This window comes from Brienomyrus brachyistius, chromosome 19, assembly GCF_023856365.1.
Source record: "Brienomyrus brachyistius isolate T26 chromosome 19, BBRACH_0.4, whole genome shotgun sequence".
Taxonomy (NCBI): domain Eukaryota; kingdom Metazoa; phylum Chordata; class Actinopteri; order Osteoglossiformes; family Mormyridae; genus Brienomyrus; species Brienomyrus brachyistius.
Genome location: NC_064551.1, coordinates 15,835,135 through 15,853,153, shown reverse-complemented (window position 1 = coordinate 15,853,153; position 18,019 = coordinate 15,835,135). Strand labels below are relative to the sequence as shown.

Sequence of the window (18,019 nt, the reverse complement as noted above, 5' to 3'; positions counted from 1 at the left end):
TCAATTCGCAGTTTCGGAACGAACTAGGCTGATCTATTTATGTCATAGTTTTTTAAACGAGAATGACGTCTAAATGTGGCTTATTGGATTATTTATAACTTTATCATTAAATTGTATATTTGGCTGAATAAAAACCATCCACCTATTTGCAATAAGACCTACACATGGCACATCACACACCCTGACTGTTTAAGGTTTCAAAATTTAAACGCTGTTTATATCCGTGTCCTTTCTCCACAAAATGAAGTAAATAGCAAAGGTCGATATAGATGATCATACAATAATAGCCCATATTACTACAGTGTGCATTGTGTCATTTCGATGCAATACGACTGGCATGGGAGTTGAACTCGAGTGCTACAGGCAGGGCGTCTCCTGGCGACAGCCTCGCCGTCACGTGACACTTCGAGATCATATGACCACAGGATTACAAGGGCTGGAAAATGACGGCGAGAGGGGACGCGCTGCTCGCTGCCGTCGCAGTGTCGCTCATGTCGGTGTGTTTACATGCGGGTTTCCAGCAGACCGGCTTGCAGGTAGGAGGATACTCAGGACTGAAAGCATCGATCCGAGGCGGGATGTGTCCTGCAGTCTTTTAGCTCGGTTTACCCGAGTGGTGTGTTGTTTAGTCAGTCGGGCTGGATTTATTGTTTTACAAGGATGATTGTGATTATTCAGAAGTCTCCATTTTAGTGACTGTGATCTGCCTGCCTAGTTTGAAATGGGGAAACGGACTGCATTTGTTATCTATCTATCTATCTATCTATCTATCTAAACTGTCTAAACTGTCTAACTGTCTATCTAACTGTCGTTGTATTTTTTGCGATTAACTGGCGCTGGATGTTTATTTCTAAAAGAGAAGTCCTCCTTTGTAACAGGAATGTCACCGTTGCGACGGCAGGCTGCAGGACGGATCGGCCGTGGGAAACTTCTGCATTGCTTCCGCAGGGCAGGTGGACGGCCGCTGCTGCCTGCGACATCAAGGGGAGCAGGACAGGGCCACCATCATCGGGTAGGAGAACATCCTTACGACGAACCTGCTTTGTGGCTGGATTTAGCACAGACTGGTAATTTCTAAAGGGTTGCCTGGTGTCATTCGTTTTGTGTTTCATTTAGGCTGGACTTGTCCAACTGTTCCCTGGGAAACGTGGAAGATCTTCATGAAGCAATAACCGCCGTAATTATGTATGTAACGTTTGTTTCGTTCCAATGACCGGCTCTTTTATAACACTGTTTTTCTGCTTTATTTTTTAGGAGAGAGTATGTGCAGCTTAAAACTTTTTTCTTATTTAACAGAGATTTGTCAGCCAACCCGATTGTAAACATGAGCGACTCTGTCTTTCAGGGATTTACACAGCTGCATTCATTGTGAGTTTCTCTAAGTTATAATGGCATGTATTGTACAATCAGAGTTGGGTAATTCAGGTCCAGAGAGTTCAAATCTGGACAGGGATTTTCTTTCAACCAACCAGTTGAGCATAAAGAGTCACAGTCACAGAGTATTCAACTGGTTGGTTGAAAGAAAATCCCGGTCTGGACTTTTACTCTCTGGACCTGAATTACTCTCATTGTACAATACAGCATTAAACATTTGGGTTGCTGGCAACCCCCCATGAAGAAATGATTACATCCTGAAAATACCCATTTCCCATTTCAGAAGGTTGCCATTGCCATGTCAGTGCCCTGGTGGGAATGAGTCGTGGGAGACCGTAGAGGACATTGGCTCCGTTTGTCTCTGTGAGGGACAGCGGGACGCCTGCTATAGTGGCGGAAATATGTGTACGTCACCTTCCAATTAAAATGTAACTATGCCCACCACTAAATGTATCAGCTGAAGCAGCCTGAACTCAATTGAATTTAATTGCACGATATTTGTCTTTGATGAATGTAGCCTGGAATTGTCCTGAAAACTCCCTTTGTGGGCCCTATGGCCCCGGCCTTGTTCAATGTAGCTGTTCCGGGGACTACCATGGATACAAGTGTCTCCGGAAGGTCAGCACCCTGTCGTCTTCTTGTATAACTAAACTTTTGCTTGGATGTCTTTTTAAACCACCTTTGATCCACCCATCATCTGCTTATCCTGGTAGGCATTGCCTTGAGCTTATTCCAGGCAGCATAGGGCAGAGAGCAGGGCTACACTCTGGACAGGATGCTGTCCCTCCACAGGACATACATCATAATACACTCGCTCAATACAGGTGCTTTAGAGACTGTTTACTTCACTGCATGTTGTACTCTATGTTGTAAAAAAACTAAACATACACAAGCGGGACGTGTGAAGCTGACCTCTTGTGGTTAATAATGTGACTTAATTGTCTTTTCCCCTGTTGTTCATGCAGTAGGTTTCAAGATATTGGGGAAAATAAAAATAAAATACATCTGTGACTACAGGCAGCATTTTATTTTCAAACTGCAGAAGAGAAATCTGCAGGGTGAGCCAGCTGAGAGCTGTATTTGTGTCTCTTAAAGGGCCAGTTCCCTATGGCGGAGGTGCTTGGGATCCTCGGAGCGAGTACCATCATGGTGTCGGGCATCCTTTGGGTCACACAGCGGCGGAAAGCCAAAACAGTCTGAGCTGTTTGGTCTAGGATTCATTTTTGCACATTTCAAGCAGCACTGAAACCTGAATACTGACGTTTTTAAGGAGGCTCTGCCTAAAACCACTGATGACAGCCTGTGCAAAGGTCTAAAAGACTGATCCTTTTGGATAAAAATACTGTTGTAAACCATGCTGACAATAAGAGATACTTAGTACTGTTTGCAGGGATTGAAATTTATGGATCGCAGGATTTAAAAATTGTCTTGCTATGTATTCTTTACATAACTGAGCTATTTTAGTTCCAGTTTAATGGAACAAAATCAGTTTTATGCATGCAAAGTTAGTCTAAAACTGCTGTCTATTGCCCTAAATTCAGAATGATACTTTTACACATTGTAATTTACACCTAAAATGTATTTGGTTGATTGTAAACTTTCAGGATAGGGCTACATCTAAACCAAATATATTACAGCCTAGTTTACAACTTCAGTCCTGAAGTTTACTTTAGTGGAGATTTAACTGACAGTTTGACACAAGGTCCTCTTTTTGTCTTCTGTGAAATATTTTATGTCCCCTGTATTTTTACCATTTTTGAGTAGTATTAACTGACTTGAGTTCTAGAAAGTACTGAAAAATAGAAATCACTAAATGAGATGTTTATACGAATTTCGGAATGCAGAAGGAATTTTCATATCGAATATTTTGTTTGAACAATGTGCACCTTATAATCAGTGTTAAATTGTTCTTGTTTTTAATAAAACTGAAATTAGGGTTCCACACTAACGCCATTTGAAATAATTTTATTTTTGAAATAGGAAGCACTGTGTAGAACACAGATGGGCGGGAGCTAGGCTTACTGGTCCACGTTCTTGACCCTGAGCACCACTGGAACAGACGTGCAGGGGATCATGCCCAGCTCAGTGATCACCAGGTCCACGAAGTCGGGGGGCGTCACGTCGTACACGAGATTCAGTAGGCCCAGCAGGCGCACGTTTTGCCAGTTCTCCAGCTGTGTCTTCCCCTTCCGGGTGGCCATGAGCTCGTCAGGGTCATCTACACGACAATCACAGTGGATGTCATTACCTGTGCCATCAGGTCTGAGGTTGACCAAGTTAAAACTTTAGAAAGTAGTGGTTAGCTAAGAAATGAACTGCTCTACACCATCAGGCAAACGAAGCAGTACCGAGCTCGTTGGACACGAAGGAGTCCGTCTGCACGCGTTCGCAGAACTTGTACGTCTCGCAGCACACCAGCACAGGCACGTTGTAGGCCTTGGCCACCAGGGCGATCTGGGATGTCCCCACACGCGACATGACGTAGCCGTTGGCTAGGAGTGCGTGCGCTCCTAGGAAGACCTTGGACACCTTTGGGGAACACAGGGATACAGAATGTCAGTAAAGATTGCTAGAGCACTGCAGAATCATGAAGCTTCAGGGTTAAAAAAAAAAGTCATTGGCAATTTACACCACTTAAGGCCGCAGTATGTCAAACTAGGTACACTTCTTGATAAAACCAAACTAGGACCGCCACGATTAGTTGACGCAGTTGATGAAATTATTGCTGAAAATGCATCAACGTCAATATTTTAAATCAATAAACCTTTATATATATATATATACACATACATATATACATACATATAATATATACATATACACACACAGTAGTGCATTCTTCATCTGCCTAAGCCTTGTGATTTCACATTATTCTTCTGAAAGCACCTAATTAGATTTATTTCATTTAATAGACACACTTGCTACGGCCTCTCGAAAGGCTGGCATTGAAAACATTGAAGGTAGCTGTTGAGCATCTCTTAGCTTCTGTTACGCAGCCACCTTGCCTTTTGTTTAGTTCACAACTTTGTGTGCTTGCAATTTTAATAATAAAAATTGTTTGAAAAGGAGGCTCTGCCTAAAACCACTGATGACAGCCTGTGCAAAGGACTAAAAGACTGATCCTTCTGGATAAATACTGTTATAAACCTGACAATAACAGATAAATTTCGTTCACCTAGTTATACCACCATGAACCGAACTATGAATTTTGTGCACAGTTACACTCCTATGTTTCTACACACCAATATTTTTTCCAGTTATCATGTACACTTTATATTTGTGTTCTCTCCAGTGATGGGGGAAGGCACAGAAGATTGGGGGGGGCACCTCAGGCAGGATGTAGGAGATAGCAGAAATGAGGACGTAGGTGCACCGGATGCCCATCTTCACCAGCCTCCGCAGGGCCTCCCTGCCCTCCAGCCTAGGCCGGCTGTCCACCACGATCACCCTGAACTTCCTCTCCTTCTCAAAAGCATCACACAGGATGTGGTTGACCAGAGATGAGCTGGAAGGGAGGCATGGATCAGGGCTGAGCACTGCGGGGGAAAGGCTGTAACACTCAGCTCCCCTGCATGCCGTTAAGACTGCATGCGACTCCTTTCTGAGATGTCGATACGAACCTGGCCACAGCTTTCCCGTTATTTTCATGTTTCGCGCCAACGTGAGCACTAAGAGCTTACCATCCGTAGACCAGAATGACGTCGCCATCGCTGATCTTCTCAATGGCAAACTTTGAGATGGCTTTGGCTGCCAGGTTGATCTTCTCCTCGATATAATTATCGATGCAGTTCTGCAGGTGGGACTTGGCCTGTGAACCACAGTCACAAATGAGGGGGACAATTTTTCCTGCAACAGGAGTCATGCAGCCAGCTTGGTTAAAACGACACACAGGAACCGAAATGAGTGACCTACACCAAGCTGGTACCATAGACAGACAAGACTGTACCACAAACACTGTAATACAACCATCAACAAGATATTTAAACATATAAATTCAACTAATTGCAGTTTTTGGACTTTGGGAAGAAACTGGAGTCCCTGTTTTTAAGCACTGAGCCTTTCATTCTAATACACGTGGACTGACATAACTGATACCCAAGTACACATCAACTCAACTGTAATGAAAGATTAAATATGTGTTAATCTCTTGTCATAACGTCAATGCACACAAAATAAGTGAGTATATTTGCACCATTTTTCCAAGCTTAACATGTCACTCACCTCTTCCTCTCTGAAGCTATTTGGAATATTGGATATTTCCTTTTTGATATACTTGATTGCATTTCCCATGCTGGCTGACAGGGGGCGACACTGATTGAGAAAACTGGGGGAAAGGCAAAGACCAATAACATATTCTATGAGCGCCATAAGATTTCCTTCAGTCGTTATATACAGAATCAATACTAACTAGCAATAAAACATGAAATAACCTGATTACCTCTGCTGAGTGCCAATGACATAAAAGCGTATGCTGTTTTACTTCATACCTGATGTAGGGCTTCAGTTTGTTTACAAGGTCTCGGGACAGCTCCTCATTGGGAGGGGTGCTGTAGTCCTGGATAACCTACAGGAAAGATTGGGGGGGGGGGGGGGGCACCTAATCAAGGCACAAAGTAAACAGAGCATCTTCGGGCTGAACATGACAGGAGGCATAGAGCTGAAAGCCCGGCAGACGCCTCAGGAAGTCAATACCTGTTTGAAGGCGTGTAACAGGGCGATGGAGCGGGCGTTGGAGCCTGCCACGATACCCTGAGAGTACTGCAGGCCCAGCCGCACGACAGAAGGGTGGATCACCATATTTGGAATGCTTTGGCAGACAAAAGCAATCAATACTGGAGCAGAGACGCGAGCAGACAGGAGCCTAACCCACTGCAATGTTTATTAAAGAATGCAATAAAGCAAAGTACACTAAAAGTACACTTTTTGACTCACTAGGGCTGAAACAATCACAAATGAGGGAAGGGGTTTTAGAAATATTACTTTTAGAAGAGAAGGATTTTTACATCCAGTCAAAAGCAGGCATTGTCACCATACCTGATTTGCTGAGTAAGAGGTGCCTTACGGCTATACTGATGTAAGTGGGAGAATAAAGACACTTTGTAGCCATACTCTGACCTCACTGGGATCTGGAAAACAGAACGGGAATCTGAGCGTCAGAATAAACACCACAAACTGGCGCAAGCCTTGGGGTCCAGACAACATTCTGGTTTTCCCCTTCAGAAACAAAATCCAGGGATGCAAAACATACAGAAAGAAACCTCACCTGCTGCTTTTCCAATTTTTTAGCCAGTTTCCTCACAGCTGCGGGATCATCCACCTGAACGTGTTCTGGCAGTCGTTTCACCACTACAGAGACGACAGGGAGGAATCAAGCTCGGTGATTGGTTATCTCTCTGAACCAATCAGATTGCAGATTGTAGAGCAGGTGATTTAAAATATCTATAGTGAAGATTTTACGTTACAGGACAATAGCATGTATGCAAGAATTCAGCAGGGCATCCAAGACAACCGTACCTGGCTGAGATTCACTTGGAGGTGGCTTGGATTTGCCAATAGGCACCTGGGAGGCGGGATCTCCCTTTCTAGTCTGCTTGTTGGCTCGGTCTGCTTCCTGTCGCGCGCGTCTCTCTGCTCGCTCTGCTTTATTCTTGGGAGGTTTGTCGGCAGGCGTGGAGGCATCACAAGCGGGGGCCGATACAGGGGCTGAGGAACAAAGAGGAGTTTGTAGCCCAGATTTAAAAACTGCAACGATGTGTGCCTCATGGGACAACGGCAAAGGGCAAAAAGCACTGCTGCAGTCTGTGAAACTGACAGAATCAATGGTAAAAGTTGTTTTAAATACACTAATTTTCCATGTGAGTTCTACCTTTTACTAAAAACAAGATTAATGCACAACTATCCAGTACCAGTGTCTTGCAGCTAATCGATCATTCAGCAAGAGTTTTGTCTGAGAGCATTGTCAGAAATTTCCTGGAGGTTGCCAGGCCCTGACAAAATTTCCAGTTGCAGTGCCTTTCAAAAACAATACCGCACAGTCTGGAAGCAGCTCAAAAGCTGGCACAAGATGTCTAATGATGCGAAAGAGACCAGACTGGACCTGTACCGCTGAGCCCTCTTCATATATGGTACAGGGTAACTGCAAGCCTGAAGCCCACTCCAGGAAGCACCCTGGATGGGATGCTAGTCTACTCCAGGGCACACAACCATACACTATACAATTCAGATATACCAAGTTCACCAAAGCACATCGTCGCGAGAGGAAGCATGAACTGTGGAACATACATACACACAACCGGTATTGGGAATCAACCCCACAGAACTCCCTCCGCTGGTGCTCCCTATACGTACTGAAATTCCATCCATGTAGAAGTTAAAGAATGAGGAAGGTGTGTGTGTTTCCCTTCAAACAACAAGCTGCTCCTCCACATCCCAGCTGACCCGTGTTCACCTTTCTGCGTCTGTGCAGCCTGCTGGATGTGCGTCTGTGCAGCCTGTGATGACCCAGGGGCTACAGGCTGCTTTTCTGCCTGGCTGTCCGGGGGACACCCATCGTCCTTCTTCTTCTTCTTCTGCTGTTTCTTCTCCTTTCTCAGCCTCTGTTTCTCTTCTTTACTCAACTCCTGTCCTTCATTCTACCGGCAAGATGCACCTTCACGTCAGACCCCTGCTAACTATTTAATTTCAAACTTTCACGAAGGATTCAGAATAAAGCGTGGAGTCTGGACAATAATTATACATTTCGGTAATATAAAAATATGCAATGAACATACTTACTTTTGCCCGTAAAATATCATTTCTCTTTGGATCCGCATCTCCTGAAACCAAAATAAGAGAAGAAAAAGTGAGGTTTGTAATGTCAGTTAGCCACCCGGCTGGCTAACAGCTATCATTACACCCGATTGCATCAGACGTGCATAACATTTTCAATATAAACATAAAGATTAAATGATGTACATGGTGTAAGAAACACAAATGAGATGACTAACCACTACAGCAACACCTAAATATAAATGAAACTAAAGATAAACGGGTAATATGACAGCTAGCTTCCCCATAGGGCACCTCATTAGCAAGCTAACTGGTTAACTACACCTAGCTTTACACAGTCTTATAACAACTAATATAGCTGTAACTTTTATAAACCAAAGAAGACGATAAGTCGTTAATTTTCTATACTGCATAACAAACGCACCTACCTTCAATGAGCGGCTGGTCCCTCGGCCGCTGCCTCTCTGCTGAAGCCGCCATGTTTGGCAGAGCGGAGCGCGTGGGTATGCGCGTGATAGCGCCACCTGCTGGTGCGCGAGCGACGATGCGGCGCGAGTCATCGCGTAGGAAGAGCGCTGCTGCCGCGTGGGTGATCAGAGGCGCTCCGGAGAATGGCTTTCTGTCATGCTGCCTGTACCAATAATTAATAAACGAATGGAGGAATGCAGGAGTGAATATATAAGTAAGCCCCCTTACAGCCCTCTAAAATATAAATGGTATGCTCAAGGAATGGGCTAGGGCTATTTTTATTCTAGCGGATATTTATACGTCTGCCTGGCGTTTGTGCGTGTATGTTACTGTTTATTATGGCTTTATGTATTGCAGTTGAAACTTTATTTAGCTCCTCTAGCCCTGTTGCAGTATTTTCTTTCCACCTTACCGTTACTGAACGATATCTTTAAGCATGTTAATTCAGTCATCAGGTCATTCAGTCTCCTTCTCATACGGTATCGGAAACACTCCCAAACAAGGTCATTGGAGGCGTTATATTCCGGAAAGTGCCATTGATGTTGTTCGTTTGTTTTGTTTTGTTTGTTTAGAGTGTCCTCAGTCACCATTTAAACATTCTTAATTCAGTGATGACTGGCGTTTACTAGTAGAAATCATTACCGGCATTTTAATGCCATCATAAGTTGTCCTGACAACTACAAGGCGGTAGCCATGGAGTCAACACTGGGTGAGAACAAGGTCGTAATTATAACATATTGGGTGGTTGATGGTGGTAGGGTGGGCTCACAGCCGCCCAATATTGAGAGGAGCTCACAGTCCCCCCCATTTATATATATTAATTATGTTAATGGTTTTTAATTATTATTTTTTTAATGTGGATAAATATTGCTTTGGCTCTTTTTGTAAAAATGTTATAGATAAAATTACTGATAAAAATATAACAATAACGATCTAATATGGTAACAAGACAGCAGTAACTATGTTACATGTCCTTATTTATTATAAATATATACTTAAAGTATTAAATTATAAAATTACTGAACATGTTAATTGAACCTTTGAGAGCTTTGTGTAAACACCTTTCAGTTCCTTTAGTGGCATTGCTGTAAGGACATTCTGTTTTACATATTATTGTTCTTGGCAGATTATGAGGGAGATGGAAGCATTTTATTTTGATGCTGTTACAAACAAATATACAAGAGTCCATTTATACAGAGACACCATTCTTTTTAGTTGCAGATTCCTTTATTTATATAAATGCACATTGTACATGTTTGCATAATAAAAAAGAAAGATACTATTCTAGTTCTACCTTACTCACAAAGGCCTTGTCCACCTCCTCTCTCCAGTGTCTCAAATGGCTTGACCTCCGTTAGGCAAACCCATCTCTTTAGGGCTTTTCACTGAGCTTGATGGCAGAATTCACAGCGCAGTAGCTGGTTGAAGGGGACCAAACCTCACTGAAACACCTGACTTGGTTCCGTTTTACCAGCCACAGCAAGGCGTGCTGCTCCAGAGAGCCGAGGCTCTGGGCTCGTCTTTCAGAGCCTCTGCGTTTCAGGCCTTGTGGCAGCAGTGATGTCTCCACCTACAGGGAGGAGGAACAAGTTCAACAGGCTGAATTGATACCCTACATGTCACACAGCCAGTGTGAAAAGCAACAGGAAGTAAATGACAAGATCCGCTTATTGTTGTCAGTATCGATTCCTGATGCAGCAGAAATAGCTCATTTTTCTGTTGATGATCATTAAATAATATGATGTGAACATCAGTCTGCAAGAAGGTTTGGAGGACATGCATGATGAGGGAAGGTGAGGTGGTGGAAACTGAGTACTTTATTGAATTGTGGCAATGATGAGTTTATTCTCGATGTTCTGCTGTGTCATTTGTGCCCCATACCCTTGCATGCTTCTGAAACTAGCATGTCATGTATTGATGGCATAGGAATAGCTGAATGAAAATGAAGGACAAGTAGAGTACTGATAATGTTGATGTAGGACACCGTGCTTTGCTTAGGTTCTGAAAAGTATCACATGGTTGGAGAAAGGGATTGTGAAAGGTGGAGCAGCAGTATAAAAAGGAGGAGTAAAAAGTGATAGGGCTTAGATATCCTTCCCCCCGCGTGTCTCCTTCTCTGAGCTCAACTTCCAGCGCTCCGTGGACACAGTCCATGAGGTCACCACTCCTGTAGCCCCACCCGCCTCCACCTGCCCTCCATGCCATCCTCAGGGACCCACAGACAGTCCATATTTCTGCTTTCTCTCAGCTCCCGGTAGCAGAAATATGGACTGTCTGACAGGGGGCCTGGAGGGAGCAAAAATATGGACCAACTGTTGGTCCTAGAGGACCAGATTGGGCAGCACTGCTATATGAGCTATACTAAGGTTACACATGAGCTCTATCAATTAGCTCTGATTGTCAGTCCCAGTGGCCTTGTGGATTTGAGATGGGAGTCCACATCATACCCTGGTGCACTCAGGACACATGCTCGGGGGGGGAGGTGGGAGTGTGGGGTATAAACCTAGATGCCAGGGGGCCGCTTTTCTCTGTGTAGGGACACGATTTGCACCTGGCATTCTCGCATTATCACGTCAATCACTTTCTCTCCCGCATCCTTTCTCCAATACACTCTCACAAATGACAGGATTTTTCCCACAACACTCTGGCGTGTCTGCTTTGGCAGGCTGAATTCCACACCCGCTCTTTTCCGCCATTATTTTGTTTTGAAGCATGAAGGCATTCTTTAACGGAGCTCAAGTCCTCCCCGAAACCACACACTTCCTTACATTCCATAACTGACTTATTCATATGGGGATATAAGGAAGCATGTCATCTCAGAGAGCAACAACTGGATGCCCTGGCTCCAGACACAATACATCCTTTCAAATACACTAGAGAGCCTGGACTCAAACCAAAGCCAGCCAAATTAACAGTTAGCAGTACAAATTGCAAAAGTATAGTATGGTATGGTATAACATAGCATAGCATAGTAATAGTATCCCATAAACAGCAGCAAAGGGCATGTAGTGTGAGAACACTGGCAGCTATATCAGTCTTTAAGCCTGTGACCCTTCGTAGGACAAACAGGACAATGAATATGCTACCTTTACAGTAATTTGACAACTTCATTCTTTTGTTACAAAAAAGGTTTGAGTTCTTGGATTTCTCCAATATGATAATTCTCTCCTTAAAATTACACTAACATATTCAGATTCACTGGACTGAAGTTATGCTCATTTCCTATTGGCTACTACTACTGAATCCAAAAACCCAATTGGCTAAGTCAGTCCTTTGCAAGTTGTCTACCACGTGCAGCTCGGGTGACATAATGATGGATTAAGCAGGCCGGCCAAAACGGCCCGTCCCTGAAAGGTCACCTTTCGCATTTGCTCGCGCGCGAGTGCCTGCCGCCGCAGCACATCCGTGACATGCTTTCCGTCGAACATCATGCCATGTCGAAACCGTGTAAAGTTACCCACATTAGTACATGTTCTAAGCGGCCACATCATTTAAAATGGTAAGAGCCCTAAGAGTTCTAGCATAATATTGTGTGAGTAATTATATAGTAGAGTAATGACACTATCATACCTAATTGTGAATTTTAAATTTCCGTTATATATATTTTTCCCAGCCTGTGTGGATAGATGACATGCCAACGCCATGAATTAAATCAGAAGGCAGGGGAGCCATCAGCCAAGCAGAGCACCCATACAGGACGACCTCATCCTCTCCCCAGACACCTCGCATGTCTCTTAATGGCCGCCCAAAAGGTTCTCAGTGCTCCTCATCCGAGCAGCAATCCCTTATTTACCTAGAAAGCAAGGGGATCCACATGCAGATCAAAGGAGACCTTTGTCACCCGCACGCGGTGGCATCCCGCTCCCCCATCGTACGTGACAGTGCTGCCGCCTGATCCTAGCCTTTCCCGTGAGAATCTGCTCTTTTCACATCCTGTAGAGAAGCCGTCTAATGTGTTAGGATAAAGGCCGTTAATGTATCGCACGCTGTTCTCTCTCTCCAAAGAACTATATTTCCTTAACCGAAAGATCTACACATTATTTTTTGTCAAAAGTCATCCTGTGCATACTTTTCGTTCCATGTCCCCAGAAAAAGGCAGGGATCACTTCTGAGATTATCCTATAGACTGTAATTACACGTGACAGTGTAGAGTGTACCACTCAGTAGAATGTTGTGAGTGGTATCCTGCGCATTGAAATATATCCCCAGAAAATGTTTGGGACTTTTACATTACTCGGGCTCCTTCAAAAGAGCGCATTTTCAATTTACTGGTTTTAGTCTGAATATATTGAGAGCAACGCCAGTCTCATCATCATTTCATTTATATCGCTTATTTTGGTAAGAAAAAACATGTGAAACTGTTTAATCACTATTACGTCTGAACTGATAACTGAAATAGCAACCCGTTATTAGGATCTCATCTAATAAAGACGTTATAAAGATATGATAAACAGATCTTAAAGGTATGCATGTTTTTTTAAATTTACTGAAAACGGTAAAGATCATGTCCACAACACCAGACTGCTAGAGTTAACAGTGATCTTAAAACAGAAAAGTAACAACCCCAAAAGACAGAAATGGCCAAAACAGTACCTGTTCCTTCTACAGAATTCAGAATTGCTTTTCAAATTAAATGCTTAAAATCTCCAATGCATCTTTTTTCCTGCCAGCCTCCCTGTTTTCCTGTTTTCCTCCTCCAACATTATCCTCATCTGCGTCCGGCTCCTGGATTGTGTCCAGAGCAGGCCTTGCCGGCCAGCCTTTTCTAGCCCCCGCCGCCCCCCTCCACAGCGGCCTCCCACCTGTTGGTGTCTTTTAGAAGCCTGGGCCTCTCCTGCACCTCCTGTCCAGCCCAATCAGCCTTGTGACAGGGAGAGCGAGCTTGTGAAATCACACCTCTCAGCTGTTCGCACTCCGCTTCAGACACCCTATACCTACCGCTCCTCTTTAACCGCCAGTCAATGGCTCCTGAAAAAAAAAAGCCATTTAGAAATAACTGTGGAATGCTTTTTATTAGCACAGAGCAGCGGAAAATGGTCAAAAGAACACTGCTGAAATTAAACCTCATATCTCCGCTGATACACAAGTCCAATGTGACATGTTTCCATGGGTCTGTATATATTATTGTATTAGTTCCACGTCTGCCAAGTATGTGTGACTTCTATACATACAAGTTGAATTTCTCATGAAAAAAAAAAAGAAATTTCCCAAGGAGATAAGAGAGACATATATCCAAGTGATGTGTTTGTGATCTCAGGAAATAAATCAAGGATTTGCTCATTAACTATACAAAGGAAGGCAGAGTAATGTACTAAAGTCTACAGGTTTCAATGCACATCATAAGCTTCATACATGTACACCTAAAGATATTCTTACATTTTTGTAAATCGCTTTTAAAGCTCTAATAAAATTTCATTAGGTTTGATCTCTTTTCATGTAGATAGCTCTACCAGAGTAAATCCTTGCCCAAACAAGTTTTTTTTTCTTCCACTAAAAGGCTCACTTGAATACGCTTATGTATAAAAGCACCCCCACATGCAGTCCTGTCCTTGTGCTGCCCTGTATCCTGTCATGACTGAGACTGAGGAAATAAGAAAACAGAGGTGATTGTGTGAGTTTAACACTTTGCTGTGCAGTTTTAGAAATGTATTTATTGTATTTATTGCATAATAAAATGCAGTGTTCTGCACTGTGATGTTTGCACCGAGATTATATGTTTATCAGATCTGAGGCAGCATAATACCTTTCCTCAGCACAGAGGCTGCAACTCATCCCTGCTATAGTTACGGGAATGAGTGTGAAGTTGCCCCATCCACAGTAGCTAAGGTCAACACCTGTGATCTAAAATCAGCCTGGGATAGGAACCGGGCTCCCATTCACAGAAAGCTATGGCACTAAAACCGGCTTATATTGAAATCCAACGCCATGGCTATTCCCGAGGTATACGGTATCCGCAAATAGCTTGGCGCATTCTGGCCACCCTCTTCCTCCGACAGTGCCCACAGAGTATCAGCGTGTAGCCGGGTTAGCCTCGGCGCGCAGGATCCCAGCGTAACATACACACACAAGAGAGTTCATATACCTCGAATTAGTGCACTTTAAATTGTAGTTGAATAAAATTATGATTAATACACATGGCTTGATTTCATTTACATTTGTTTTATACACTTATATTCTAAATATTCTTGTACAAAAATTCTTTCTGGGATATTACTCTGTCTGGAATCCTCCCCAGGGTGTATATGTGTCATGTGCCCTATGCTGCTAGGGGTAGGCTCCACTGCCCCCCCCCCCCCCCCCCCCCCCCACAAGACTCTGGCCATGATCAGAGATTGTACGTCGGATGGATAGATGGATGGAATATTCCACTGATGATTTGCCATAGAAGACCGAAGAGTGTGGTTTCCTCCTGTAAGATATTATTCAGATTCTCAAACTATCATGTTCCCCTGAGGTGAATGTAATGGAAGGCCTTATCGGAAAATACTTTAGGTTACTGGCTGTGCTTCCCACATGCACGGTCAGCCCTGCTTTGAGAAGGTGAACCTCAAAACCCGCTCAGTGACTGAGTGGCGTGTCAGCCTGAAGTCAGCTGCTGTCCAGAAAGACCCCAATACAGCAACATCTCCGCTACTTTGACCTGAAAGATGAACACCAGCCGCACTGTAACTGTCCCCTGCCTTCTGCCGTAACAGGAGGCTGGGGGTGTGCATATGCACCCCCCTCCAAAAAATAATCCTGTGCAACTTTGTGCCCTATATATATGAGAATGACATTAAAGCAAACTTTCCTTGTAAGAATCACAACCGCTTTCATGTCACTGGGAGCTAAAACATTATCGAAAGTGCTGCAAAAATCAACTACATCCATTCAGCTTCTAGGAATTCTGTCATCGTAAACTGTGTGTAGATGGATAGGAGAGAAGTCCCCAGTTCACTGAGGGAAAATGGAAATACGTTCTATACTTTAGACTGGATCTTTCCCTGTGTTTGACAGAGGGTGTTTGACTTCATTCATTCAGGTATTCATGGAACGACTCTTCAGTGTGTTAACATTCACATCCAAATGTATTTATATAGCAGATGCTTTTGTCCAAAGACATCGCACTTTCTCTGCAAACATGCTTTACGTCTTCATATGTGCTGTCATGAATTTTGAGGCTGTTCACCACATTCGATTATTTTACCATTCTAGTTTTGGAGTCCTGACCTCCAGTTCGGACCCCAATTATCTGCCCCCCTCTGAACTTTGTTAGTAGCTTCAGGTTGGTTTGAAATGAATAATCGCACAACAACATACTATGTGTCAGGCCTTTTTATAGCTAACACCTACTTCTAATTGGCACCCAAAACAATATGACTCACCTTGTAGCTACAATTGTAATTTGTCTAGTTACAAATTGGTGATTTATATACTTCACAGCTGATAATCTTTTTCAGGTGGTGCTTCAGTTATTTTGTCCCCCCTCTGTATTAAACCAGTAATCTATGCAATAGCAAATAAGGCAAAGAATATTTTGAGCCCAAAATGTCTATTTCGTGAAGTGCTGCGATCCCTATTGCATCGGTGGTGGAATCCTTGCTGACTCACCAGTTGTCGTGACATGGCAGGGCCACGTTTCCGTCGACGTGCCAGTTGCTCTGAATTAAGTTCACACAGCTGTTCCCATGAGCTCAGGCACCGGCTGCCTGAAAGGCCCCAGATTGTCAAGGGTGGAAAAGAAAAGGTCAAAGGGCGTCTGCGTTCAGTCACAATGGAGAACAGGTGGAAAGCTTGTCAAGGCCACACAAAGGTAGCTTCATCCTGTGAAAAGCACTGAAATAAATGTTTTTGGACAATAGACTTTGTCATACAGCTAAGCAGTTTACTTTATATAGCCTTTGTGTATATATGTCTGAATATATTTAATACATGTAAGTACAGCTTATTTAGACTTTATTTATTACATGCTATATGTGCATTATTCTCCAGTGCTAGTGCCTCCGTTGTATAATGCTTTGGACAAAAACATCCACCAAATAAATGAATGTATATGTAAGGAGAGTAATACACTCTGGTTGTGTGAATGTATAATTGTACTTTTACCCAAATTACTGAGGTCATGCACCTAAGACCAATCATGTGACAGGAACTATTCTTGGCCAATCCTGTTCTCTAGCCCATTCAAGTTGGAGAGCATCAGGCTGAAGCACTTTACAATCTATCTGGGGAGGATCTTGTATTCTTCACCATTAATTGGCAGTTAATCCCCCACTGTAAAGACCATATTAAGTTTTGCATCTACGTGGCTAAAAATACATGCCACTTTGAACTTTGTGGCTGATGTAATACGGTGCAATGCATTCCAAAACTTCACAATAAAATCTCTACTAAAGTAACAACAATAATGCTATTAAAAATGCAATAACAGAAATCCACAGGACAACTCAACACATTTTTAAATGACAGAATTATTGGGCTTGGCTTAATGGACATTGTGGATAAATGTGGTAACATTTTTATTTATCTCAGTGGCAGCTAACATGGTGATGAAAGATTACAGTTCAGGTCTCAGGAGAAATCTGGTTGTTGTGCTCTATCCTACTGTATAAGGGGATGTAAATCCTACATTGTCTTCGGTTAAAAATGTCAGCAAAGTAGATAATGTATTTTAAAGAAATGATCAGAGCTAAGCAAACATTTTAGTGCCTAACTGCAAATTACAAGATTTAATTAAAAGAAAAACCACTCCTTTATAAATGTCTATTATTTTATTATTTGGAACAATGATAAAATGATCACATTAAGCATGCATTACTAGCTATATGAGGCATATAATCCTGTCGTGTGACTAGTATGTCACAACTGTCATAAAAACTACTGATGCCTAAGTCCTGAAACTGGAATGCAGCTGCTCCTTCTGGAAGAGGCGACAACTGCTGGGCTAATGGCAGCATTCGTAAGAAGACCGTGATCTGTCTGGGTAGAAGCATTGCTGCTATAGCATACATAATTAAACTGTGGACTCTGTTACACCATTAGACCAAGCTGATTTGCCTAGTATTAATAACATAAGCTAGTCTCTTTCTCATAGACACGCCCCTTCAAACATTACATCCCCAGTGGTCAGCCAATTCTTATTAAAATGAGTCAGTTTCTTGCCCATTGCCACATTGCCTCCAAATACTCCATTCTCAGTAATCAGACAATAATAAACTGAATATATATCTCTCCGACAATACTGATGCCAGTCCTACACTGGATAATGGGTTACTGAAGGTAAATGGGCATTAAAGCAGTCAATATCTAGTATTATTTGTTTATTTGTTCATTTTTCAGAACTAAAATCAATTAATACTCAGTTTTAGAATGCAACAAATTCAACAACATTTTTATAAAATATTTCCTTAAATTCGTTGCTAATAAAATG

The 18,019-nt window shown here is 42.8% G+C and overlaps 2 protein-coding genes across 4 annotated transcripts; one reads left to right on the top strand and one right to left on the bottom strand.

The window, feature by feature from the left end:
* Positions 1-393: 393 nt before the first annotated feature.
* On the top strand, positions 394-3,322 carry atraid (all-trans retinoic acid-induced differentiation factor). 3 transcript variants are annotated; one of them, XM_048985960.1, is made up of 7 exons: positions 394-536; positions 879-1,012; positions 1,117-1,185; positions 1,297-1,368; positions 1,658-1,779; positions 1,892-1,992; positions 2,470-3,322. In XM_048985960.1, exons 1-7 carry the CDS (start codon positions 444-446, stop codon positions 2,572-2,574), a joined length of 696 nt encoding a protein of 231 aa, XP_048841917.1. In that variant the 5' UTR covers positions 394-443; the 3' UTR covers positions 2,575-3,322. The 3 variants fall into 3 exon arrangements, with proteins under 3 accessions (XP_048841917.1, XP_048841918.1, XP_048841916.1); XM_048985961.1 differs by lacking the exon at positions 2,470-3,322 and adding an exon at positions 2,088-2,463; XM_048985959.1 differs by lacking the exon at positions 2,470-3,322 and having other exon boundaries at positions 1,892-2,463.
* A 1-nt stretch (position 3,323) lies between these two features.
* Positions 3,324-8,711, bottom strand: eif2b4 (eukaryotic translation initiation factor 2B, subunit 4 delta). Its single transcript, XM_048985957.1, has 13 exons — positions 8,571-8,711; positions 8,149-8,189; positions 7,823-8,006; positions 6,889-7,077; positions 6,638-6,720; positions 6,409-6,500; positions 6,067-6,181; positions 5,862-5,938; positions 5,596-5,698; positions 5,055-5,182; positions 4,702-4,879; positions 3,723-3,903; positions 3,324-3,592 (listed from the first exon to the last, which is right to left on the bottom strand). The coding sequence occupies exons 1-13, from the start codon at positions 8,620-8,622 to the stop codon at positions 3,393-3,395; spliced, it is 1,623 nt and encodes a 540-aa protein (XP_048841914.1). The 5' UTR covers positions 8,623-8,711; the 3' UTR covers positions 3,324-3,392.
* Positions 8,712-18,019: the final 9,308 nt, after the last annotated feature.